General features: G+C 39.1%; 1 protein-coding gene across 4 annotated transcripts in view; it reads left to right on the top strand.

The window, feature by feature from the left end:
- Smg1 (SMG1 nonsense mediated mRNA decay associated PI3K related kinase) overlaps positions 1-25,688 on the top strand; it is a 110,437-nt gene that overhangs the window by 71,510 nt on the left and 13,239 nt on the right. For all 4 annotated transcript variants that reach the window (XM_021193999.2, XM_029538497.1, XM_029538502.1 and 1 more), the window contains 24 exons: positions 309-453; positions 564-702; positions 1,000-1,230; positions 1,334-1,514; positions 2,025-2,186; positions 2,736-2,953; positions 3,212-3,366; positions 5,616-5,838; positions 8,376-8,622; positions 9,004-9,233; positions 10,299-10,547; positions 11,530-11,668; positions 11,755-11,864; positions 11,993-12,211; positions 12,613-12,803; positions 13,903-14,075; positions 14,203-14,482; positions 15,547-15,819; positions 15,986-16,220; positions 19,495-19,721; positions 22,224-22,374; positions 22,468-22,657; positions 22,818-23,287; positions 25,381-25,515. In XM_021193999.2, coding sequence (XP_021049658.1) covers positions 309-453; positions 564-702; positions 1,000-1,230; positions 1,334-1,514; positions 2,025-2,186; positions 2,736-2,953; positions 3,212-3,366; positions 5,616-5,838; positions 8,376-8,622; positions 9,004-9,233; positions 10,299-10,547; positions 11,530-11,668; positions 11,755-11,864; positions 11,993-12,211; positions 12,613-12,803; positions 13,903-14,075; positions 14,203-14,482; positions 15,547-15,819; positions 15,986-16,220; positions 19,495-19,721; positions 22,224-22,374; positions 22,468-22,657; positions 22,818-23,287; positions 25,381-25,515 — 4,973 coding nt within the window. The remainder of the gene's footprint in view (positions 1-308; positions 454-563; positions 703-999; positions 1,231-1,333; positions 1,515-2,024; positions 2,187-2,735; positions 2,954-3,211; positions 3,367-5,615; positions 5,839-8,375; positions 8,623-9,003; positions 9,234-10,298; positions 10,548-11,529; positions 11,669-11,754; positions 11,865-11,992; positions 12,212-12,612; positions 12,804-13,902; positions 14,076-14,202; positions 14,483-15,546; positions 15,820-15,985; positions 16,221-19,494; positions 19,722-22,223; positions 22,375-22,467; positions 22,658-22,817; positions 23,288-25,380; positions 25,516-25,688) is intronic.

Genomic DNA, 25,688 nt, shown 5'->3' with positions numbered 1-25,688 from the left:
AAAAAAAAAAAAAAAAAAAGATGCTCTACAGCATGTCTGACACCTGAGCTGTTGCTAAAGATTAATGTCATTAAGGGTACAAATGTTTCCACAAATGCTTATGTAAGCTGATGGGAGAGGCTGATGTCTTTTAATATAGTCACATTGAAGAAAAATATCCAAGTTTTGGCCATAACAAATTATAAACTGTGATAATGTTGGGCTTTTTGCTTGTTTATAAATAATAAAGTCTTAACAGGTCGATCAGAACACCATTAGATGTTTCTGCATGTAACACTGAACTCTTCTTATTTTCTCTGTCATGGCAGTGCACATTGGAGTTGGAGAACCTGACTTCATTTTGGGACAGTTGTATCACCTGTCTTCAGTGCAGGCACCTGAAGTAGCCAAATCTTGGGCAGCATTGGCTAGTTGGGCTTATAGGTGGGGCAGAAAGGTGGTTGACAATGCCAGGTATGTATGTTTCAATGTGTAGTTGATATAACCCTCTGCAAAATGGAGATATAAAATGTCATTGGGAGAGTTTGGTAGCTGAAATGTTTGATGACTTCTTTGTTTTATAGTCAGGGAGAAGGTGTTCGTCTGTTACCTAGAGAAAAATCTGAAGTTCAAAATCTGCTTCCAGATACTATAACTGAAGAAGAGAAAGAGAGAATATATGGTATTCTTGGACAAGCAGTATGCCGGCCAGCAGGAATTCAGGCAAGGAAAACAGGACACAGTGCATCTGGGAGAGTAGTGCCAAGATTCCTGTTACAACTCAGTTTTTTTGGAAATTGGCTACTTTATTAAATAGTGAATGACGTTTAGGCTGATTGTGTTGCAAATAAAATTGACTTTATTGATAAGCATATTTTAAAGAGAAGCTTACTAATGGATTTAGTATTTGGAATTATTTAGTGTGTCATATATGAGAAAAATGTTTCCACATAACAGTCAGATCATGTAGCTTTCTTCCTTTTCACGTTAAGTATTATTCTATGCCCACATTTTCTTTAGGATGAAGATATAACACTTCAGATAACAGAGAATGAAGATAATGAAGACGATGACATGGTCGATGTTATCTGGCGGCAGTTAATATCAAGCTGCCCTTGGCTTTCTGAACTTGATGAAAATGCAACTGAAGGTGTTATTAAAGTGTGGCGGAAAGTTGTGGACAGAATCTTCAGCCTGTACAAATTGTCTTGCAGTGCATATTTTACTTTCCTTAAGCTAAATGCTGGTCAGGTAGGTGGCACGGTCTTCTAAGGGAGTTCATTTGGAATTTCTTTTCTATAGACAAAGAGTGGTAGCAGAAATGGTTTCCTTATCCCCTTAATTGTTCACTTAGGTTCTGTTAGATGAGGATGATGACCCCAGGCTCCATTTAAGTCACAGATCAGAGCAGAGCACTGATGATGTGATTGTGATGGCTACCCTGCGACTGCTCAGGTTGCTAGTGAAGCATGCTGGTGAGCTCCGGCAGTATCTGGAACATGGCTTGGAGACAACCCCTACTGCTCCATGGAGAGGTAATGGCCTAAATAAAATGCCCTGTTTTAGTACATATGCTTCTGAGTGGGATAGAAATAGTTTGTTTCTCTGTGTTACGTATTTGAAAATGTTAGAGACCAGCCATGCTGGTTCATAGAACAACCCGGACTGTTTGGTGTCTCATGAAAAGCTCTCCTCTTTCTTACCTTGTAGAGTACTGAGAGGCTAGAAGGCAGAAGCTTTTCATTATTAAAAATTAGTTTTGGTGAAAATAACTGTGAGAACTTACTTAGTATAACCATTTGTCACAGTTATTTTATCTGCCCTCTTTGAGGCATATGCTGAACATTCAATGCTTTAATTCCTCTAGACTATGATTATAGTTCTACACTAAACAGACTTGCAAAGCAAGTATCGTTTCATATGGGCTTTTGTCACTACAGAGAGAATTTGGCCTTTAATATCTTTGCTGATACTGGCATAATCAGGTTTTATCCTTTTGCATTCCTAAAATTCATATGTTTTATTAACTTTGTTTTCTCCTGAAGGAATTATTCCACAGCTTTTCTCACGCTTAAACCACCCTGAAGTGTATGTGCGCCAGAGTATTTGTAACCTCCTTTGCCGTGTGGCCCAAGATTCCCCACACCTCATATTGTATCCTGCAATAGTAGGAACCATATCACTTAGCAGTGAATCCCAGGCTTCAGGTATGCAACATTAAAAATCTATTTTTTTGGAACAGAGTCTCACTGTATTACCCTCAGTAGCCTGGTACTCACTATTTAGAAAAGGCTGGTCTTGCACTTACAGAGTGCTGAGGTTAACGATATGTGCTCCTTTTCCCAGCTAAAATATTGCTACTTTAAATTATTTTGCCAGTAATTTTTAAGTGTCATTTTGGGTGATATGTTTTTGTTAATAATGGCTCTGACTTGCTGAAGTAGCTACTATGTATCTATGTGTTTTGTATGTTATTACTCCTTACCATACCTCAGGAGCTTAGCATAGAGCAGTTTAAGTAAGATAAACATTATAATGAGAACGTTCTACACACTCTAGGGAGGCTTCCTGTTTGCTTGCCATTTTCCCCAGCTTTTCTCCAATAGTTTACAGTATTTATAAACATACATGAAAAGCATATCTCGTTAAAGTGCAGAACACCACAGTCTGAAGCTTCATGCACAGCACTGAGAACTAGAATATTCTTGCATTCCATACCCAATGTGTGCATGTACTCCTCTTCCATCCCACTGTAGGAAATAAGTATTCCTCTGCAATCCCAACTTTACTTGGAAATATTCAAGGAGAAGAACTGCTGGTTTCCGAATGTGAAGGAGGAAGTCCTCCTGCTTCTCAGGATAGCAACAAAGATGAACCTAAAAGTGGTTTAAATGAAGACCAGGCCATGATGCAGGATTGCTACAGCAAAATTGTAGATAAACTTTCCTCTGCCAACCCAACAATGGTTTTACAGGTATAAGAAAACCTATTTGTTTGTTACAAAGTTACATTGTTAATTGTTACATTGTTTGTTGCAAGCCCCTCTCCCCCAATCTTAAAACTAATATCTCTCTGGAGAATCATATCAGAGAACCAAACCTTTACAAATAGTTGGAATTGGTCTCACTAATCTATATTGATAGTGCTGCTGATGAATTTTTGAGAAATGAGCATTACCTCTGTATTAATTGGATGCTGCCTTGTGAGCCGTGTGGATGTGTTGTATCTGCAGGTCCAGATGCTTGTGGCAGAGCTACGTAGGGTCACTGTACTCTGGGATGAGCTCTGGCTGGGAGTTTTGTTACAGCAGCACATGTATGTCCTGAGACGAATTCAGCAGCTGGAGGATGAGGTGAAGAGAGTCCAGAACAACAACACCTTGCGCAAGTATGTCTTCACTCCTTTGCTGGAAAGATGAGGCTGCTGCTTTCGTCTTTTAGATTTACCTGTTTTATGTGTATTTGCATGCCGATATGTATGTGTAACACATGTATACCTGATGCCCATGGAAGTCAGGAGAGAGCTTTGGATCTCCTGGAACTGGAGTTAAGGACGGTTGTGAGCTGCCATGTGGGTGCTGGGAACGGAATCTATGTAAGAGCAGCTGTTGCTCTTAACTACTGACCCATCTTTCCAGTGCTCTGCCTACATTTTTCTTGTTAATGTGTTTATCAGTACGGCAAAATTCGTAGTCTTAACCATTTTTAACTGTAGAGTTGAGTGCTGGCCATATTGTGCCTTCATTACCACTAACCTCTCCTAGAATAATTTCTAACCTCAGATAGGTGTACAGTTGAGTGCTCACAGTGCTGTGCCTTCATTACCACTACCCTCTGCTAGAATAATTTCCAACCTCAAATAGACTCTGTACTTAGTAATAAACTCTGTTTGCCCCTCATTACCTCTGGTTCTTACTTATTTCTTGCTTTTGCTTTATGAACTATCCTGCTTTAGGTATCCCATAGCAGTGGAGTCATATTCTTTTGTAACTTTTTCATTTAGCCCTAGGTTTTCAAGGTTTATCTTGCTATACCATGCATCTGTTTTTGTTGTTGTTGCTGTTGTTGTTTTTCCATGATTATTGAACATCACTGCATTGTATAGATTCTCCAGATTAGGAAATTTTTATCATTTATATATGTGTGAATCCTGTATGTATGCAGATCAGAGGAAAACTTGTACAGTTGGGTTTTTCCTTTTACCATGTAGGTCTTGGGTAAGCCTAATAACTTTTGATTATCAGCAAATACGCTTACCAGCTGAGCCATTGTGTCAGCCCTCATAAACCATGTTTTACTCTTTGATTCATCTATTGGAGACTTGGGTTTGCTTTTAGCTGTGTGACCACTGCTGCTCTGAACATTGGTGTGCAGTAACCGAGTCCTTGGATTATTCTGTATGTTACTAGTTAAATTTACTGACTAATGTGATTATCTTGTTAAGCCAAGGAATCTCTTCCACAAAAATTTTGCCATTTTATGTTCCTATTTTAAATGCATGAGGATTCTGGTTTTCTCCTATTTTTGCCAACATTTAATTGTATGTTCATATATATGATATGCATGGCATGTATACATTCACGCCATGGCCTTTCCAAAGAGGTCAGAGGAAAACCTTGAGTGTTGAGCCACATCTTCCATCTATTTAATGCAGAAGTTCCCTCACTCCCACTGGCTTTCTGCTGTGTACACGAGGCTAGTTGGTCCATGAGCTTCTGGGGATTCTCCTTTCTCTACCATGTGTCTCTCTGTCATGTGTCTCACCACTTTTTCTGCCTTTCATATGACTTCTGAGGATTCTAATTCAAATCCTCATGCTTGTGTAGTAGACTCTTACCTTCAGAGCCATTTCTCAGCCGACAGTTGGCAGTTTTCTGGGAGTTCTGTTCACAGTCCTCATGTATGCTAAGTTACCTCATTGTAATTTTGATTTGTGTTTTCCTAATGAGTACTAACATATAGCTTCTTTTTGTATCTTAAGTATTGAGTATGTATCTTTGAAGAATGTTGAATCAAGTTGTTTTGCTGTTGAGATGTAGGATTTAAAAAAGTCAGGGTAAAACCTTGTAGAAGCATGATTTGCAAGCATTTGCCACTATTTTCAGTCGTCGGTTTGGTCTGTATACAGATAAATCTATTGTAAAGATCCCCTTCCCTTATGCTTTTGATAGGGAGTTTGATAGTTTTAATTTTTCTGCATCTGGATATCTGGTCCATTTTGCATTGGTTTTGCTTATGATTAAGGTTAGGGCTCAGGCCGGGCAGTGGTGGCCCAGGCCTTTAATCCCAGCATTTGGGAGGCAGAGGCAGAAGGATTTCTGAGTTCGAGGCCAGCCTGGTCTACAGAGTGAGGTCCAGGACAGCCAGGGCTACACAGAGAAACCCTGTCTTGAAAAAAACCAAAACCAAAACAAAAACAAAAAAAACCAAAAAAACAAAAAATTAGGCTCAGATCATTTTCACTAACAAAATTGAAAGGCAAAGCGTTCTCTTTTTTATTTATTTATTTATTTATTTATTTATTTATTTATTTATTGTTGCTTTTTTAAACAGCATTAGGTAGTAAGCTATTTGTCAATGTTTTACTTCTCTTTTTTGATACTAAATAAATTTTTGGATGAAAATGTCTTTGGTCAGAGAAGAGAAAATTGCCATCATGCGAGAGAAGCACACAGCACTGATGAAGCCCATCGTGTTTGCTTTGGAGCATGTGCGGAGCATCACCGCTGCCCCTGCAGAGACACCTCATGAAAAGTGGTTTCAGGATAACTATGGTGATGCCATTGACAATGCCCTTGAAAAACTAAAGACACCATCAAACCCTGCCAAGCCTGGAAGCAGCTGGATTCCATTCAAAGAGGTATAGAGTAGTTGTAAAAGTCCTGTGAACGTGGAAAGTTTCCCATGAGACACAAAGTTAAAACAGCATGCTGACTTTGGAACACAAGATGAAAGTTTTATAAGCCCGTTGAAGTTATCTGGTTTTTATTTATTGGTCAAGAAAAGGGAGAAAAGTGTTTTAATTATTTTGAGGGTCTGGGAACCGGCAGGGAGGATGGCCAACACGAAGCCTGTATATTACTAAGCATGTCCTGTAAAGGCATTAACTTTGGCTGCTCTTTTGTGTTCTTGTAGGAGATAAGGAAGTTGACGTTTTTGCCTATAGTTTTTAAGGGGACAAGTGGGCATTTCTTTTTTCAGGTTCAGCATCACAAATATTGAAATTTTACAAAAATCTAAAACTTTCAGAGTAATACTCAGTTTTTTTTGTTTTTCTGTTTTTTGATTTTTGAGACAGGGTTTCTCTGTGTAGCACTGGCTGTCCTGGAACTCACTTTGTAGACCAGGCTGGCCTCAAACTCAGAAATCCGCCTGCCTCTGCCTCCCAAGTGCTGGGATTAAAGGCGTGCACCACCCAGATTTTTTTTAATTAGTGGTTTACAGTAAGACTAATGCTGATATTTTAAAATCTAAGCACCCCGAGTAATAAGATGGATTAATATTGACCTATTTTGTCATCAATATAGTAATATATTTTGTTGATTGAAATGATTTGTGGATTCAGATATTTGAGAATCTATGTCTTGTTTTCCTTAATTCCGTTTTCTCTGTGGTCTTCTTTCTTTCATAGCAATGACACCATCAGTCAGAGCTTCTTTGTATCATTCTTTTTCTTGTTTTTCTCCCTTCTCCGACACTTAGGATTTTAGCTGGTTTCTTTGTTGGGCTTTACTATGGTGGAAACAAGAGAATACAAATCTAAACAGACGTAGGAACAAAAGTTCATACAGCGTCAGTAAATGAAAACTGCTAACTCATTGGGCATGGTGGTTACACTTAACCTGTAACCCCAGCACTTGGGAAGGGGGGGTAGACAGAAGAGTTCAAAGCCAGCCTGGTCTACAAAGTGAGCTCTAGAATATCTAGGGATGATTTTTCCCTCCTGTCTGGGAGGGAAAAAGAGAAAGAAAGAGACAGAAAGAAACAAAAGAAGGAAGGAAGAAAGAAAAAAAATCCTGAAATACTAGTCAAGAAGACTAATACAAACTATGGTGTTTGTTTTTACAAGGTTTCTCTGTCTAGCCCTAGCTGTCCTGGAACTCCCTCTGTAGATCAGGCTAGCCTCAAATTTATAGAGAGCCACCTACCTCTTCCTCTCAAGAGCTGGGATTAAAGGTATATGCCACCATATCCAGCTTACTATGGTGTTTCTTATGCCCAGTCAGCTTATTAGGTAGGGCCAGGTTTTTGAGGTTCAAGACCAGATTCTTACTTGTTTTTATTAGTTAAAAACCCGGAGGAGATGTATATGAAATAAATCATTGAGAAAAGTTTTTAAGATTGTAGTTTAGGCTATAGAGATGGCTCATTGGTTAAGAGCACTGGTTGCTTTCACAAAGGACCTGGGCTTAATTCCTATCACCCACATGACAGCTCACAGCTGTCTGTAATTCCAGTTCCAGGGGGGCCTGACATCCTTACAGAGACATACAGGCAGGCAAAACACCCATGCACATAAAATGGAAATATTTTTTTTTTTAAATTATAGTTTGTTGTTGCATGTTGATAGCATTGGCTTTCAAACCTAAGGGGCCTTTTATGTTAGATGAGCACTCTTCCATTCCTAAATCTCCAGATTTTCCACCCCTGCTTCACATTTGACTAAACATAATCTCTTTATGTGAACATGCTAGTTTATTTGTTACTATCCCCTGATTAAGGGGAGATTTTCTAGTTTGTTTAATTTTTTTTTTAAACAACTTACTGAAAATGCTTTGAGAGTTTATAGATTAGTTTGTTAGTCCAGATATACATTAGCTATAAACCCCGGGGGTTGATCTGTATTTGATACATTCATTGTTCCCTGTGCTTATTAGCAGTGGTTCTCGTGTTTGTTAGTTTGTTTTTTCCATATTTCAAGTGGTCATCTTTAAACTGTTACTTTTGTTGTCTGTACGGTTTAGTTTTTTACAGCCTCTTATAAATTCATGATAGAACTGTATTTTTGCTTATAACTTCATATCAGTAACTTAGCAGGTGGTGTCCTAAGGCTGTCTCTGCTGTTTTACTATGGTAAAACTGATTGATTGCCTCATTGCTGAGGCATAGCCCATGGCTTCATAGAGACCCTCTGTGGGAATTTCTCCCATGGCTCCTCTTGATTCTTGTTTTATTTGGCAAACAAAGGATGGTGTCTTAACAAAGTAATCATGTACAACATATTAGCACAGCACTTACTTCAAGCGTGGTCCTCATCCCTAGCATCAAATCAGACATAGAGACTAGAACAGCAGGTTTATATGGGGGTGTTTGGGTTTACCTTTATGCCAAGTACAGTGAGAAGAAAATATGCTATACCAGAATGCAGACTTCTTTTTTTTTTCCTTGTGAACATAGATAATGCTGAGTTTGCAACAGAGAGCGCAGAAACGAGCAAGCTACATCTTGCGACTTGATGAGATCAGTCCTTGGTTGGCTGCCATGACTAACACTGAAATTGCACTTCCTGGAGAAGTCTCAGCCAGAGATACTGTGACAATTCACAGTGTGGGTGGAACTATCACCATCTTACCAACTAAAACCAAGCCCAAGAAATTCCTCTTTCTTGGATCAGATGGGAAGAGCTATCCTTATCTTTTCAAAGGTAGAGCTAAAACTAAGTTGTATTTTTTAAGACAAGTGTGTGACTGTTATATGTGCATGTGTGTGCCTATGTCTGTCCACGTGAGTGCATGCACATTAGGATAAGACTGCTGTTGATGAATTCTGTATTTCTTGTGTCCTATGTGATTTTGAATGATTGGTTGGCTGCATGTCACAGTGTTTCTCCCTCTGCACTTTGCTTATGAACTTATACAAGCAAGTACAACTCAGTGTTAATAACTAGTTCTAATACCATTAAATTCAACTTGCTATTGTTCTTAAGTCTGCTTTACTGTGTTCATTGCTAACAAAAATGTAAGAAGTAGTATAGTCACGGATGCGTTTGTCACTCATCCTGGTAATTTTGATTTTGTACTCATAGGACTAGAAGATTTGCATCTGGATGAGAGAATCATGCAGTTTTTATCTATTGTGAATACTATGTTTGCTACAATTAACCGGCAGGAAACACCCCGTTTCCATGCACGGCACTATTCTGTAACACCACTGGGAACAAGATCAGGGCTGATCCAGTGGGTAGATGGAGCCACACCATTGTTTGGTCTTTACAAACGATGGCAACAGCGGGAAGCTGCCTTACAAGCACAAAAGGTTTGGTAAAACTCAAGTGCACCTGTGTTCTTACTGGACTATGCATGAACAAGTGTGTATCAGGGCATTGTTAGTGACTATGTGAAGTTAAACATACGTACATGCATCTGATAGGTTAGAGTAGGCAGAGTTGATGCCCTTAGTAAGTTGTGGTGAGGAAACTACTCACTACTTTATTGAAAAGTAGTTTTAAAACATATGTAGTTCCTAATTGCTCAGCAATTTGATATTTCACATCTTAAATGCTCTTAAGAGCCTTTGAGTTAAACTTGTAAATAATAAAATGCTTTGAAATCCAGATTTAATGTTCAGTATTTAAATAAGAACATTGACTTATTTGATCAGTACAGTATCCTTTTTTGTACCTACCTGTGAATTTTAAAACTTGATTCAGGCTAAGAATTTTAATTTGAAATTCATTTAGTCACTTACCTGTGGAATTTATATGTGAAGCAGCAGAACCGAGGAGTAGGCCCAGGTCTAGTATGTTTCAGGCAGTTACTTCAAGCTGGTGGAGCTTGAAAAGAATCATGCTTTTCTTCTCTTTTTATGTATTTTTGTGCTGGAATCTAATTCCATGGCTCTCCAAATGCTAAGCCTTCCTGTACCTTCAGCCTGGAAAGCTAAGTTTCAAAAGCAAGCACAGGTCTATAGTCCAGCTATCAAAGAATAAGTTAGAGAGCTGGAAGAGCTGTCCCAACTTTGTGGAACGTGTTTCTTAGTAGATGTGTTATTTCATGCTAAGTAAATCATCAGGGAAGAATCAAAATATACACTGGTAGATTATGCCTTTAAAAGTGAATTATGTTATAAAAAATATAGATTGGATTTTATGTTGGACCTCAAGAACACTTAGAAAGAGTCCAATCTTTAAACAAACTCAGTCACAAGAAAGAGAAGATAAATAAATAGTCCAGAAGAATTGACTTTTGATTTTCTTTTGTTTTTAAATATAAAATGTAGACACAGTCAGGTGGAAAACACTATGAAAAGTTTTAAAGTACCTTATAGTTTTGTCTTTCCTTAAGTAAAACTATTCTTTTCTTTTGAAAAAAAATTTTTAAGGCCCAAGATTCCTACCAAACACCTCAGAATCCCAGTATTGTACCTCGTCCTAGTGAACTTTACTACAGTAAAATTGGTCCTGCTTTGAAAACAGTTGGCCTTAGCCTGGATGTTTCAAGGAGGGATTGGCCCCTCCATGTAATGAAGGCAGTGTTGGAGGAGTTAATGGAGGCCACACCCCCAAATCTCCTGGCCAAGGAACTCTGGTCATCTTGCACCACTCCTGATGAGTGGTGGAGAGTCACACAGGTATGCAGCATGTGGGGTTAGGTGTCACCAATGTTACCCTGGCTTTTTTTTCATGTTCTCTTTGTTAGTCTTTGTAGTCTTTCTCTTTCTCTTTCCAGACTTTGTAGTCGATTCCTGTACTTGAATGATACTTGAGAGTTATAAATATGTGGCAGTGATTGTAAGGGAAGGGTTGTGGGGATGATGGATGGAATTAAAAAGTAAATATGAAAAGAGCTGAAGTTCTTTACTTTAAAACCTAGCCTTCTGGGCTGGTGATAAACCCCAACACTCAGGAATCAGAGGCAGGCAGATATCTATTAAAGGGCAGCCTGGTCTACATAGTTCCAGGCTAACCTGTCTCTGGGAAAACAAAACAAAACACAAAAACTACCCACATTATTTCTGGGGCTGGTGAGGGAGCTTAGAGTCTAAGAGTACTGCTCTTGGCTGGGCGTGGTGGCGCACGCCTTTAATCCCAGCACTTGGGAGGCAGAGGCAGGCGGATTTCTGAGTTTGAGGCCAGCCTGGTCTACAAAGTGAGTTCCAGGACTACACAGAGAAACCCTGTCTCAAAAAAAAAAAAGTACTGCTCTTTCAGAGGACCCAAATTTGGTTCCATCACCCATATCTGGGGGTTCACATTTGCCTGTTACTCTGGCTCTGGGGGATTCAGTGCCTTTTTTAATGACTTTTATCTGGAATACATCAGTGTGCACATGTCCACACATAGACACATAATTAAAAATTGAACTAAGTTTTTAGCAGCAACAACCCCTCTGCCAAGCTTTCATCATATTCCTTAGATCTCAGTGTTAAATGCTCCTTATATTGTATGACTATCCTGGGTAGCCATGTGCAGCAGTCTTAAGGAGTGCTTTGTGATGATTGGTTTATTTTAGAACAATGGAAGTAGGATTATAGAATTGTATTGACCTCAGATCATCCAGTGCCTTTTGGAGGAAGATTGGCCCATAATGTTTACCTGCTTCCTTCTCCTTAGTCCTATGCAAGATCCACTGCTGTTATGTCTATGGTTGGCTACATAATTGGTCTTGGAGACAGACATCTGGATAACGTCCTCATAGATATGACAACTGGAGAAGTAGTTCACATAGATTACAATGTTTGCTTTGAAAAAGGTAAGATGGAATGGGCGTCTACATTAATTTGAAGGTCAGGTTATTTTGGTGTTAAGGGCAAAAGTAAAATGATTTGTCTTTTCAAGGTAAAAGCCTTAGAGTTCCTGAGAAAGTGCCTTTTCGAATGACACAAAACATTGAAACAGCACTGGGTGTAACTGGAGTAGAAGGTGTTTTTAGGCTTTCCTGTGAGCAGGTATGCCTTTCCTCTTTTGTCCTATATGTAGTGTAACTGTTTAATGAGCAAAATCTATGGGAGGAAGTCATAAAACATTGCCATATGGAAACTTGTGTTGACTTTACTGAAAGCACTTCTAAAACTAGGTTCTCCACATCATGCGTCGAGGCCGAGAGACTCTGCTGACACTCTTGGAGGCTTTTGTGTATGACCCCCTGGTGGACTGGACAGCTGGTGGTGAGGCTGGGTTTGCAGGTGCTGTCTATGGTGGAGGTGGCCAGCAGGCTGAGAGCAAGCAGAGTAAGCGAGAGATGGAACGTGAGATCACCCGCAGCCTCTTTTCTTCCAGAGTCGCTGAGATTAAGGTGAAGCCCAAAGATGTTATGTCACTCATTGTCAGCTTTTTAACATAGCAGATGTACCTAAGGATTGAGTATGTTAGGGCTTTTCTGGGTGTGAGGACTCCTTGTCATCTCTATTAGACTGTCCTCCCACACAGACACATTCACATTCCTTGGAGCTATTCCAATGAACATTTCAAGTGTCTAATGCAATACTTGAATAGCCTTTTTTCCTGTTCAGTAGTCAGAGATCTCAGGCTTATTTTCTGTGGCCTGTGAATCTGTTCACTTAATGGCAGTGTAAATGTGAATTAATTGATTATCAAAGGTAGAGCAACAAACCAATTTCTTAGTTGGGATTTTAGGTAAAGCGGTACCCCCAGATGTTCCTGTACTTACTGTTCCTGATCACAACCCTCTTCCAGGTGAACTGGTTTAAGAACCGGGATGAGATGCTGGTTGTGCTTCCCAAGCTGGACAGCAGCTTAGATGAATACCTAAACCTGCAGGAGCAGCTGACAGATGTTGAAAAACTGCAGGGCAAACTACTGGAAGAAATAGAATTTCTAGAAGGAGCTGAAGGAGTGGACCATCCATCTCATACTCTGCAACACAGGTTGAAAATAATAATTGATTTGTACTTCTGGACATATGCTGTTACAGAGAAATTTTGTATTCGTGTAAAAACGGTCAGCTTGAAATAGAATTTTCAGCATCTCTCTCTCTCTCTCTCTCTCTCTCTCTCTCTCTCTCTCTCTATATATATATATATATATATATATATATATATATATATATATATATATATCCCGAGACAGGGGTTTCTCTGTATAGCCCTGGCTGTCCTGTAACTCATTTTGTAGAACAGTCTGGCCTTAAACTCAGAAATTCGCCTGCCTCTGTCTCCCAAGTGCTGGGATTAAAGGCGTGCGCCACCACTGCCTGTCGAATTTTCATCAACTTAGTATGAATTCTGTTAATGGCCATGAATTCAAAGTGCAGATACTCAGCTTTTTACTTATATTTTTTACTTTATTGTTGTTAATTCTGTGACAAATTATTGGATGGAACTGTATATGTAGTGAGTGATTAGAACATTTATATTTAGAAAACCAGGGCTTGGTTTTCTCTCTGCTTGTGTGTGGTGAGTCCTTTATTCATTTGGGCAGTGATAGTTATCTGCTTTTTTGACTTTAAAAATAAAGCATACAGGAACCAGAGAGATGGCTTAGCAGTTAACAGCACTGACTGATCTTGCCCAGGACCTGGGTTCAGTTCCCAACACACCACATGGTATCTCCCACGTGTAAATCCAATTTCAGATGCTCTAGTTCTCTCCTCCCTTCCCCGAGCTCCTACATATAAACTTCATGTAGTCATACATAGACATAAAAGCAACAAGTAAATAAACCTTTTAACAGCATACAACACACAGAAGGTAGTTGTCGAATATGTGTGTACCATTGCTAGAGGCTTTTAGTCTATAAAGATCCAGCAATTTTCCTTCAAGAAGTCTCAGACTCAGTTAGTGTTTATTTAATATGTGAGCATAGTTAAGGAAATGGCAAAGTTGGAACAAACCAAAACAAGGAGACATTTGAACAGTGTCCTTGAGATTTAAAAGGAGCTAACTAGTCTAAATATTTACAGTGTCATGCCTTAACTAGATAGAAGAAAAAGCTGCAAGTGAACTTTGACTTTGGTTTCCTGATTAGGTATTCTGAGCATACTCAACTACAAACCCAGCAAAGAGCTGTTCAGGAAGCAATCCAAGTGAAGCTGAATGAGTTTGAACAGTGGATAACACATTATCAGGCTGCATTCAATAACTTAGAAGCAACTCAGCTTGCAAGTTTGCTTCAAGAGATAAGCACACAAATGGACCTTGGTATGTGAGCATGTGGATTCTGTCATTGTATGTTTGAGAGTATAGGAGTCTAATTTTTTGAGTCTTAAAATTGAGTCTGCTATCAATGATTACTGACTTGAAATGGTTTCATTGTGACTGTCTTTAGGTCCCCCAAGTTATGTACCAGCAACAGCCTTTCTACAGAATGCTGGGCAAGCTCACCTCATCAGCCAGTGTGAGCAGCTAGAGGGGGAAGTTGGCGCTCTGCTGCAACAGAGGCGTTCCGTGCTCCGGGGCTGTCTGGAACAGCTGCATCACTATGCAACTGTCGCTCTGCAGTATCCAAAAGCCATATTTCAGAAACATCGAATTGAACAGTGGAAGGCCTGGATGGAAGAGCTCATCTGCAACACCACAGTAGAGCGCTGCCAAGAACTCTATAGGAAGTAAGTTTAAGGCATCTCATTCCCTTCATTTAACACCAAGGGAAGCAGGATTGTGTTGTAAGTTGCTGTCTTAGTTAGAGCTTCTTTCTGTTGCTGTGATAAAGACCATAACCAAAACAACTTGGGGAGGAAGTAGTTTATTTTTATATCTTACCTGTATAGTCCAGCATGAAGGAAAGTACGGGGAGGAACTCAAGGCAGGAAGCCTAGAGGCAGAACCTGAATCAGAAACTATGCAGTAAGTATTCTTCTTCCCTTGCTTGCTCAGCCTGCTTTTTCATACAACTCATCTACCTGCCCACGGACTGTGCTTTCCCACATTAATCATTTATCAAGAAAATACCCTCCAGACCTGTTTATAGGCAGGCAATCTGGTGTGGGCATTTTCTCAGTTAAAATTCTTCCCAAATACGTTGAGGTTTGTGTCAAGTAGACAAAACGAACCAGCACAGTTGCATTTGTGTTTTATTTTTCTGAAAAATGGTTAACAGAGGAAATTTCAATGACGTTCCTTTTTTTTCTTTTTGTCATTTGTTTTTTAATGCTTTTGAGAAAGTCCGACCTATGTCACCTTTCCAAGTAGCTGAGATTACAGAATCGTGCTATCACCGCGAGATATCTTGGTGCATAAGAGGGCGCTTATTGCAAGTTTGAAGCCAGCCTCTTCTAATAGGCAGACTGTCTCAAACTCCTCAGGGCTTGGGTGTGATCCAGTGTTAGATATGTGGAATATCTACATTTGCAACGTTATAGACTCAATTCCTGCAGTACTGCAGAGGGAGAAAGAGGATATTAATGTGAGCTTATTCAGGGTTTCTCTTGCAAGATAAACTGTTTCTCCTAATTAGTAGATGAAAATGTTCACATGGTAGGATTGTTCAAGGAAGTTAAGTCATTGTATCACTCAATAAGTTATCTTATGAAATAGTGTGTGTTCTTCAGACTTTTTGACTTTCTTGAGACTTCTTTTAAATCTAGAATGCAATTTTCTCATTTTCCAGTATGAATGTTATTTATCTGCAGGAGTGTATTAATATATGCAAGCACCTGTTTTATTTTTATAGGTATGAAATGCAGTATGCTCCTCAGCCACCTCCAACAGTGTGTCAGTTCATTACTGCCACTGAAATGACCCTTCAGCGGTATGCAGCAGACATAAACAGCAGACTTATTAGACAAGTGGAACGTTTGAAACAAGAAGCTGTCACTGTGCCAGTTTGTGAAGATCAGTTGAAAGAAATTGAGCGTTGCATTAAAGTTTTTCTTCATGAGAATGGAGAAGAAGGATCTCTGAGTCTAGCAAGTGTCATTATTTCTGCCCTTTGTACTCTTACAAGGTGAGCTAGTGCTTCATACTAGAGCCTCTCACTGTCTTCATGTTTTATTTTAATCCCAGATTTAAAACACTATTATACTTGGCCAGTGTTAGTCACTTTCTTTGAGATTTGAAGTCTTCTCTAGTCTATGTGCACTCAATCAAATTTGTTTTCATTGTCCACATAGGCGTAACCTTATGATGGAAGGTGCAGCTTCAAGTGCTGGAGAGCAGCTGGTTGATCTGACATCCAGAGATGGAGCCTGGTTTCTAGAGGAGCTGTGTAGTATGAGTGGAAATGTCACCTGCTTGGTGCAGTTACTGAAGCAGTGCCACCTGGTACCACAGGACTTGGATATTCCCAACCCAGTGGAAGCATCTGAAGCTGTTCATTTAGCCAATGGAGTATATACATCTCTGCAGGTGAACACTTTTAAGTTTGATTGGGAATATAGTTCAGTTGCTAGAGTGTTTGGTTAGCATGCATGAAGCCCTAAGTTTGATCTTGAGAGACACATAATCAAGAGTAGTGTCACAAACTTGTAATAATTGGTATTTGGGCAGTAGAGTCAGGAAGATCAGAAAGTTCAAGGTCATCCTCAGCTGTGAGACTCAGTCTTAAAACAACAAACAACCCAGCAGCAAAACAGATTATCAGGCAATGGGGATCCCACGTTTTGGCCCCAAGTTTTAGGTCAAGGTTAGATATTAAACAGTCTTGCTTAGGTTCTTAATTCAAAGAGCTGTTTGACTGTTCAGTGTTACTTAAGCAATTATTTAAAATGTTGCTATGGCTATATGTGTGTGCATAAAGCAGGGATTGGTATGAGATTTGTAATTAATTTGACTGTTGACTGTTGCTTAAGCAGTTATTTAAAATAAGGATCAGGGACTAGACAGTTGGCTTACTTGATATGAGCACTTGTTGCAAAAGACCTGGTTCAATTCTCAGCACTCACATAGAGAAGGTTCATCTCCTCCTCAGGCACCAGCATGTATATAGTGTAGCAGATAGTTTAGGCTACACCACTTTCGATCCCTTCGCATTGTACATGTGCACCCACCAAGGAGCTATCTTTGGATCTGCGAATGACAGACAGACAGACAGACAGACAGACAGACACACACACACACACACACACACACACACACACACACACACACACACACACAGCCCAGTTAATTTCAAAATGTCTTGGCTACCTCAAAGGCTGGGCACTCCTAAAACTTCTCCTGCTACCCTAGACCCAATTGGGGAAGTGCCAGTGGCCACTTACCTGACATCTTACATGACTTATTGGTCTTATCTCCTGTAGCTCCTACGTCCATCTGCATCCCATGTCTTTGTGGTGACTTTTTTCCTCCCTGAGTCCTAGTGGCTGCTGGCATCTTTATTGATTAATAATAAACCAGTTGGGGACAAAGGACCTTTAGCATTTGGATACACAGATTCCTGATTTAATCAAAGCATTAGAACCAATCTCTAATTGGTTCTAATTAATTTCTGTCCAAATTAGGAAAAAACCCAAAACTCTTTTTTCAGACATAAATTGAATATAACATAACAATTATGTAAATCATAAGAGTATGATATACAATTAACATCCAGTCTGTCATGTTTGTCAATTACATAAAGTACTCTACCATCATTCCTAATTTAAAGAGTTTATGATTCTATACCTGAATTATGTTTTGATTTTAGCCATTTGAAAACCGTGTTTTCAACTCCATATCATCTCTTAATGCTAAACAACCTAAGTTTATGAGACTATAACTAGTCTTCAACCCTGTCAGAAATCTAAGAACAAATTAAATATTACCTCAGTATTTAAGAAGCACTAAACATAGATTCTAAAACAGTTGTAGAGACAGCTGGCTACCTGGACAGCCCCTATTCCTTATAATGTTGCAGCATCTGTCTTTAGCTTTCTGGCCCCGAACCATCTGATAGACTTTGAAATGGAGCAGGAACCATAAAGGGCTAGTTTGTTCTGCCTTGGCAGAACTAAACTGTCAACTCTCTCGCAATATATATGCTTTCATGAGCAGTATTTTTTTGTCTGTAGATGGATAGAACAATTTTTGCCATGTGGCTTACCTTACCTGCCTTGATAAGCAACATCGCCTAGAGGTTTTTCTTTGAAGGAGAATGGGAAGCTGTCAGGAGCAGACATGTCTTGTCAAATGACCTTTAATAATGAAAGCACATTAAATGTCATATTTTGTAGATTTCTGATGTTTTTGAAGACTATCTACGTAAAGTATATTTGAACTGTTAAACCTTAGATACTCTTAGCCATTTCTATTTGAATAAATTGAAAGCATTTTATTATAATTAAATTAGAATCTAACCTAACCATGAGTTTACTATCTGGCCCTTAACTTGTGTTACTTAATCCTCTTAAATAGTTTGTAATGGCAGCTATTAGAGGGACTGGGTCAAAACCTTGTATTCTTGAATGAGTGTCATAGGGCACAATGAATATCTAAGAGTAATAATTTTATTTTAAAATTTTGTATCAATAGACAGATTTATACCAATAAGATTATGGCTACATAATATTTTGTTTAAGAATAAAATTTAGTAATATATCCCATCTGTTTCTTCTCTGTTCAAAATTTTGACCATTTCCAAATTAGCACTAAAAATGATAACCTATCTGTAATTTATAATATAACCATAACCAGACACCCAAACCCAGGGAAGTGGGCTGACATCTCTCATGGCTTCTTCCTGTTTGGAGATTGGTTTTAATGTTTTGATTCAGTTGGGAATCTATGTGTCTAAATACTAAAGGTCCTTGTCCCTAATTGGGTTTTGATCGATCAATAAAGACGCCAGTGGCTAATAACTGGGCAAAGAAAGATGGAGCAGGACTCTAGAGTTGTGTGGGCTAGGATGCACGGGGAGGGGGACAAGGAGGAGGAAGAAAGATTGCAATGAAGTGGTGGGACAGGAGATAATGCTAAGGAGCTATGTAAGAATTTGGGTAAGTGGCCACTGGCCCATTGGGCCTTTGTTAGCATGGGAAGGTTTAGGAGTGCCTAGCCTTTGAGATAGCTAAGACATTTTAAAATAACTGGTATGTGTGCATGTGTATAATCTTCAGTTAGCCAAACCGGTATACTCAAGCTATCCACTACATGTAGTACATACACACATGAAGCAAAATACTCATACACATGAAATAATAAAAAAAATCTAAGGATCGGAGTGTGGCTTTAGGTTGGGTTTTTTGTTTGTTTGTTTTTTGTTTTGGGGGGTTCGTTCTGTCTCTTTCTCTGATGACTCTGTCTGTCTCAGATAGGGTCTTATTATGCAGCTCTGGCTGGTGCCTGGATCTCACCATGTGGTCCATGCTAGCCTCTAATTCCTGCTTCTGCCTCCTAGTCCCAAGGGCTAGGATTAAAGGTGCACCATCATACCCAGCCTAGTTTTGTTTTTACATTTTGGGCTTTTTGGACACAACATCTCTTTTCGTAGCCTTGACTAAGTGTGGAATTTGCTGTGTGGTACAGGCTACTATCAAATTTATGGCAACCCTCAAACTTGAAGAAATCCCTCAGGCTCTGCTTCCTGAGAGCCATGATTACAGGCTTGTGCCACCATGCCCTGTATGACTTGGGTTTCAGTTCAGCATTATGAAATGTATAACACTTAGTAAAAACATTAAAATATGTATACCTCTTTTTGTAGGAATTAAATTCAAATTTCCGGCAAATCATCTTCCCAGAAGCACTTAGATGTTTAATGAAGGGGGAGTGCACCTTAGAAAGTATGCTCCATGAACTAGACAGTCTGATCGAGCAGACTACGGATGGCGTTCCTCTGCAGACTCTGGTTGAGTCGCTTCAAGCCTACTTACGAAACACAGCCATGGGACTTGGAGAAGAAACTCATGCTCATTACATTGATGTTGCCAGGTAAATGTGTTAACCAGCTATGTTCTGTTTCAGCAAAAAAAGAGATAGCAAGTGAGCAATAGTGACACATGCCTGAAATACCAGGGCTTTGGAGACTAAGGGAAGAACATGGTTCATTTGAGCCATGAGGTGGTAGGAATTAGGAGATAATCAGGTAATGAGATTCTGAGCTCTAACCTAATTAACTTTATTTTTAATTTTTGGGACAAATTGATTACTGATGAATGTTTATGTTATAAAAACAACACAAGTCCATTACTTTATGATTACATTTTTTACTAGAGATTGTCTGCAGTCCTGTGCAAGCTTATCTTTAGTCTGACCTTAGTGCATGCTTTCTTCACAATAACTGCATCATGAAATGGACGGTGGGAAAGTCATGAAATGTGCTTGTACTTCACTAGTAACATACATACATCTTTGAGTGTCTTTGCCCTTTAGTAGCTTATGCAGCTCTTTGTTGCACACACAACTACCCTTTTGTTGCCATGGCTACCTGTGTGTACATAAAGTTCAATGTGTGTATATGGGGGATTATTTTTTGTGAGAGAGTGTGCACACTTGATGGTGAGGGGGAAGTCACTTGCCACAGTGCATATGTTGAAGTCAGATAACAGCTTTATAGTCAGTTCTGTGCTTCCATCTTTATATGGACTCTTGGAATCCAACTAAGGTTGTAAGGCTTCTGTGACAAGTACCTTTACCCACTGAGCCCTCTTGTCAGCTCTCAGTGTATTTTTTAAAGCCATGAAAGTATCTGAGGTGGTTAACTTGGCTGATTAAATATATACCCCCTTCGGCCAAACAATTTTAATTTAGCTTATAGTTATGTTTGGGAGATTTTAAACATTGTATTGTATTCTATTGATTGATTGATTGATTGATTGATTGATTGATTTTTTGAGACAGGGTTTCTCTGTGTAGCCCTGGCTGTCCTGGAACTCACTCTGTAGACCAGGCTGGCCTCAAACTCAGAAATCCTTCTGCCTCTGCCTCCCAAGTGCTGCGATTAAAGGTATGTGCCACCACTGCTTGGCCTTGTATTCTTGAATCCTGAGAAGCAGTTTGACTTTGGAAACTTATGATATTGCATAGCTCTGTAGACATACATTATAGCTGTGCTGAGCCCTTAGAGACTCAGGATCATTTCCTTTGTCATTCTGGTATATAAGTTTACTGCAGAAAATATAACTGAGGGGACAGAAATACTGCCCTCCTGGTTTCCTCACATGGAAAATTGCAAATAGAGAGGAGGAAGGGAGAGAAGGACTTGTTTCCACATGTGAGTCATCTGCACATGCTCATTCTGGTTTATGCTCTGTTCCTTGTTAATTTTGTTACATGTAGCTGTGGAGGGTGTACATGCTAGTGTGTACATACAGAGGCCCCAGAAATGCTTTGTGGAGCCCTTGTGTCCACCTTTATTAGGTTTGTGGATGGAGCTCGTGTCATTAGGCTTGCAGACTCTGATCGAAACTGCTTTGGCCACTGTGCCGTTTTAACAGCCTTCCCTTAGTTATTTTGAAGTAGATTTGGAAACACAATATGCATATAAACTTTTGTTGTTCCTTCAACAAAAAGATAGCAAGAATTCCTTCCTGAAATCAGTGCTGCATTTAGAAATCCTATTTTTCCTTTTTAAGCTGTAGTTGTGTAAGAGTGTAGCTAATAATGTAGACATGTACCAGCTAAATGTGGCTTAAACTATTTATTTAACGGAATGGTTACAAGTTAGGTTATCATCATTTCACGGATTGGTTACAAGTTAGGTTAAAGCTGTGTATGTTTTACTGAATTTCAGACCTCCCCTTGATGTGTAGGTGTGGGTGCAGGTAAATGTGCTCATGTATGGACATCAGAAGTTGATGTCAAGTATTTTCCTCCTTTGCTCTGCCTTTTTTTTTTTTTTTTTTTTAATTATAAGAGTCTCATTGGGCCTAGAGCTCTCTGACTGCCTATACACAGGATTCCCCCGTCTTAGCTTTCCATTGTTGGGGTCAGAGGCGTATGGCTTCATGCCTTGCCATTGATGGAAGTTGTCATCTGATGTGCTCTAAATCACACAATATTTTTATTATTTTAAGTTTTTGAAGTGTACATAGTTCATATATATACTACAAATGGCAGGTACTGCCATTACTGACAAAAGTTGGTTCCAGTTACATTGCTATAGCACCACCGCACCTGACAGTTTTATAGATCTACGTTTTGGAATTAGGTTATTCTTGATGTTCTTATATATTATATAGTAATTTCTAAAATGTACTTCGCATTTATATAAAATTGAAATCACATAAGTAGATACTACATATAACTAACCTGAGCTGGACTCACTGATTTCATGATAGAATTGTCGCGAATACCATTTTCTCATAGAAGTTAGCATAAAGTTAGTATGTTTCTATAGACTTTGCTTAGATGTCTCTAAGACTCACAGGCTTGTATTCTCCAAACAAACTCTCCTTCATGTGAGGGTTCTAACACCAGTTTCTTTCTCTCTAGAATGCTACATGCTCAGTATGGTGAATTAATCCAACCAAGAAATGGTTCAGTTGATGAAACACCAAAAATGTCAGCTGGCCAGATGCTTTTGGTAGCATTTGATGGCATGTTTGCCCAAGTCGAAACTGCTTTTGGCTTATTAGTTGAGAAGGTAAACATTAACTTTGTTTTATGAAAGATGTTTGTGAAATAGTCACTGAATGTGAATAGAGGAAAGTGAGCATTCCCTTTTCCATTTGCATAGTTAAACAAGATGGAAATTCCTGTTGCTTGGCGGAAGATTGACATTATTCGGGAAGCCAGGAGTACCCAGGTCAATTTTTTTGATGATGACAATCACCGACAGGTGCTAGAAGAGATTTTCTTTTTAAAAAGACTACAGACAATTAAGGAGTTCTTCAGGCTCTGTGGTACCTTTTCTAAAACATTGTCAGGTAATGTTAGCATTCTGACTTGGGTTGCCTTTGTGGTACTATAGAAGGGGTCATTTGGAATATGCTTCATTTAACTGTGCACTTGTGAATTCTGTTTTTCTTATCTTATTTGTTCAGGACCCATTTTACGATGATTTTCATTTTCTTTCTATTTTTGTAGGATCAAGTTCACTTGAAGATCAGAATACTGTGAACGGACCTGTTCAGATTGTCAATGTGAAAACCCTTTTTAGAAATTCTTGCTTTAGTGAAGACCAAATGGCCAAGCCTATCAAGGCCTTTACAGCTGACTTTGTAAGACAGCTCTTGATAGGACTCCCAAACCAAGCCCTCGGACTCACATTGTGTAGCTTTATCAGTGCCCTGGGTGTTGACATCATTGCTCAGGTAGAGGCAAAGGACTTTGGTGCTGAAAGCAAAGTTTCTGTAGATGATCTGTGTAAGAAAGCTGTGGAGCACAACATCCAGGTAGGGAAATTCTCACAGTTGGTAATGAACAGAGCTACTGTGTTAGCCAGCTCCTATGATACAGCATGGAAGAAGCATGACCTGGTGCGCAGGCTGGAAACCAGTATTTCTTCCTGTAAGACGAGCCTGCAGCGGGTGCAACTGCACATTGCCATGTTCCAGGTAAGCAATTTGCTGTGTAATTTTCCTTACAGAGTTCATGTATGACAATATAGAGAAAATATGTAAACTGCCTCAGTTGTGCCAAACCAAAGTGAATACTTTCAAGGGTTTTGTGTTTTCTTTGCAATTACTTTTTTGTTTGTTTGTTTTTGCTTCTTGTTTTTAGTGGAATGGAGTTGGTTTCATGTTTAATGTCCTTTGACTTTCTTTTCAGCAGGACTGCATGATAAATATTTTTATATTTATTATGTATTAATAAACAGTGAGTATTGTTTGTGAATGTAGTTTATAATGGTTGTATTTATTCATGGTGTAGGTAGGTCTGCATCCTGTATTGTTGAGTTTGTAATTAAATTTATCTGTAAATAGTTTTCACTGATGCTCTAAAAATACAGTGCATAGCTTTGGGTCTTAAGTAAATCTGCCTTTATTTTGAAAAGTGCGTTTAGGAGAAGCCTGTTTTGTCAAAGAACAGGTTTTGGGATAAGATCGGTTTGTATTACAACCAAACCTAGTTCTGGCACCCTGCCTGTAGGTTGAGGGCGGTATCCCTTACGGAGGATGACTTGTGAGTGCTAGGCAATTATCTGTGAAGATGGTAAGAATGTTGTAATGGACCGTTGTAGCTTAGGAATGGCTTTTTTATTTATTCTTTTATAAACGTTGGCTTTAACATTATCAAAAGAATGCTAGTTTTCTTGAATCTGTTTTGGCATAGACATGGTTATTTTGTTTTACTTTTTCAGTGATCAGAAGGAACTATGTTTCAGAGGATCTATTGGCAGTTTCATCATTACTAGCTAATTTTCTACTTCATAAGTTAGGAAGAGAAGTATATTCACCCCGAATCACATTGGTTGCTTTTGCACATTGTGTATGGACTAGGGTAATGCTTTATGACTTCTTTCTTTGAAATGATAGACATTTTGGATTTTATTCCCGTAGAAATTATCAGTGTTGGGGCTGGGGATGTAGCTTACTTATAGTTGGCATGCACAAGGCCCAGGATACCCAACATTGCATAAACTGAACTGGGTTGTGTACTTGTTTAGGGTGAAGGATCAGAAGTTCAAGCTTATCCTCAGCTATATGGCAGGTTTAAGATCAGTCTGGGCTACATGAGACTTTGTCCAAAACCTTGTCTAAAGCCGGGCGTGTTGGCACATGCCTTTAATCCCAGCAATCAGGAGGCCGAGGCAGGCAGATTTCTGAGTTCGAGGCCAGCCTGGTCTACAAAGTAAGTTCCAGGACAGCCAGGGCTATACAGAGAAACCCTGTCTCAAAAACAAAACAAAACAAAACAAAACATCCTTGTCTAAAATAATAGTAATAATTAATGAAAAACAAACACCAAAAATTTAAAAGTGACAGTTAATATTGAGGAAAACTTGTTTAAATATGGACACACTTTAAAACTTTAGCCATAATATATAACTATTGGATTATTTAACTGGTGTTAGAAATTATGATTTCTACACGTTATGTTGGGCATATCACTAAACTATACCCCTAGCTCCTATAGAAGTTATAGTCCCAATGACCCTCATAACATTAAAAGAAAAGTGTTTCAATAGTGTGTCAGAGTTTTTCTGTGCTATTATTTCTTTCAGTCTCTATCTAGTTTCCTTGCTAGACCAGACCCCAATACAAGTTCACTGCATCTTCTTATCTAGAGGTCCTTACACACACATCACCAAGATAAGGGATTGTTGTTGTTTTGAAATGAAGCTCAAACTTACCTGGAAGTTGTTATCCTCTTTTTCTCCATCTCACAAGTACTGGGATTACAAGGTTTTTTCCACCAGACCTAGAAAGGTCAGTTGTTTTTGGGAGTAGGTGCACCAAATGTACTTACCAGATGTCTTAAGAATTCCTATTTGAATGCTATATATTAGTGATCTGTGACGTTTACCAGCTATCTTCCTTGTCAGGGAAATTCTCAGACGTGGTATTTCTTTTAATCTCCTCAACGAATTACCCCTTAATTGCAACTCAATTTTCTGTCTTCTCCCAGTCTCACCTCATGTGGCTCTTTCCTTATTTATCCAAAGTTTTATTCTACTGGCTCTACATTCTTCTTTTTCTTTGAATAGTGGCAGCATGAAGACCTCCTTATCAGCAGACCTCAAGCCATGTCAGTCACCCCGCCTCGGTCTGCAATCCTGACCAGCATGAAGAAGAAACTGCATGCTCTCAGTCAGATTGAGACTTCAATTGGGACTGTTCAGGTGTGTCTGACTGTCTTCCTACTAGCACATTCTGTTATAGAAGTGTAACTCGTCATATCTGTGCTCCTAAGCCAAATGAATATAACACAATTCCTTTTCACTTTCAGTTTTCTTTCTTTCTTTCTTTCTTTCTTTCTTTCTTTCTTTCTTTCTTTCTTTCTTTCTTTCTTTCT

This window comes from Mus pahari, chromosome 1, assembly GCF_900095145.1.
Source record: "Mus pahari chromosome 1, PAHARI_EIJ_v1.1, whole genome shotgun sequence".
NCBI classification, from domain to species: domain Eukaryota; kingdom Metazoa; phylum Chordata; class Mammalia; order Rodentia; family Muridae; genus Mus; species Mus pahari.
Note: the sequence above shows the minus strand (reverse complement) of the source record. Positions and strands in the feature narration are given on the sequence as shown.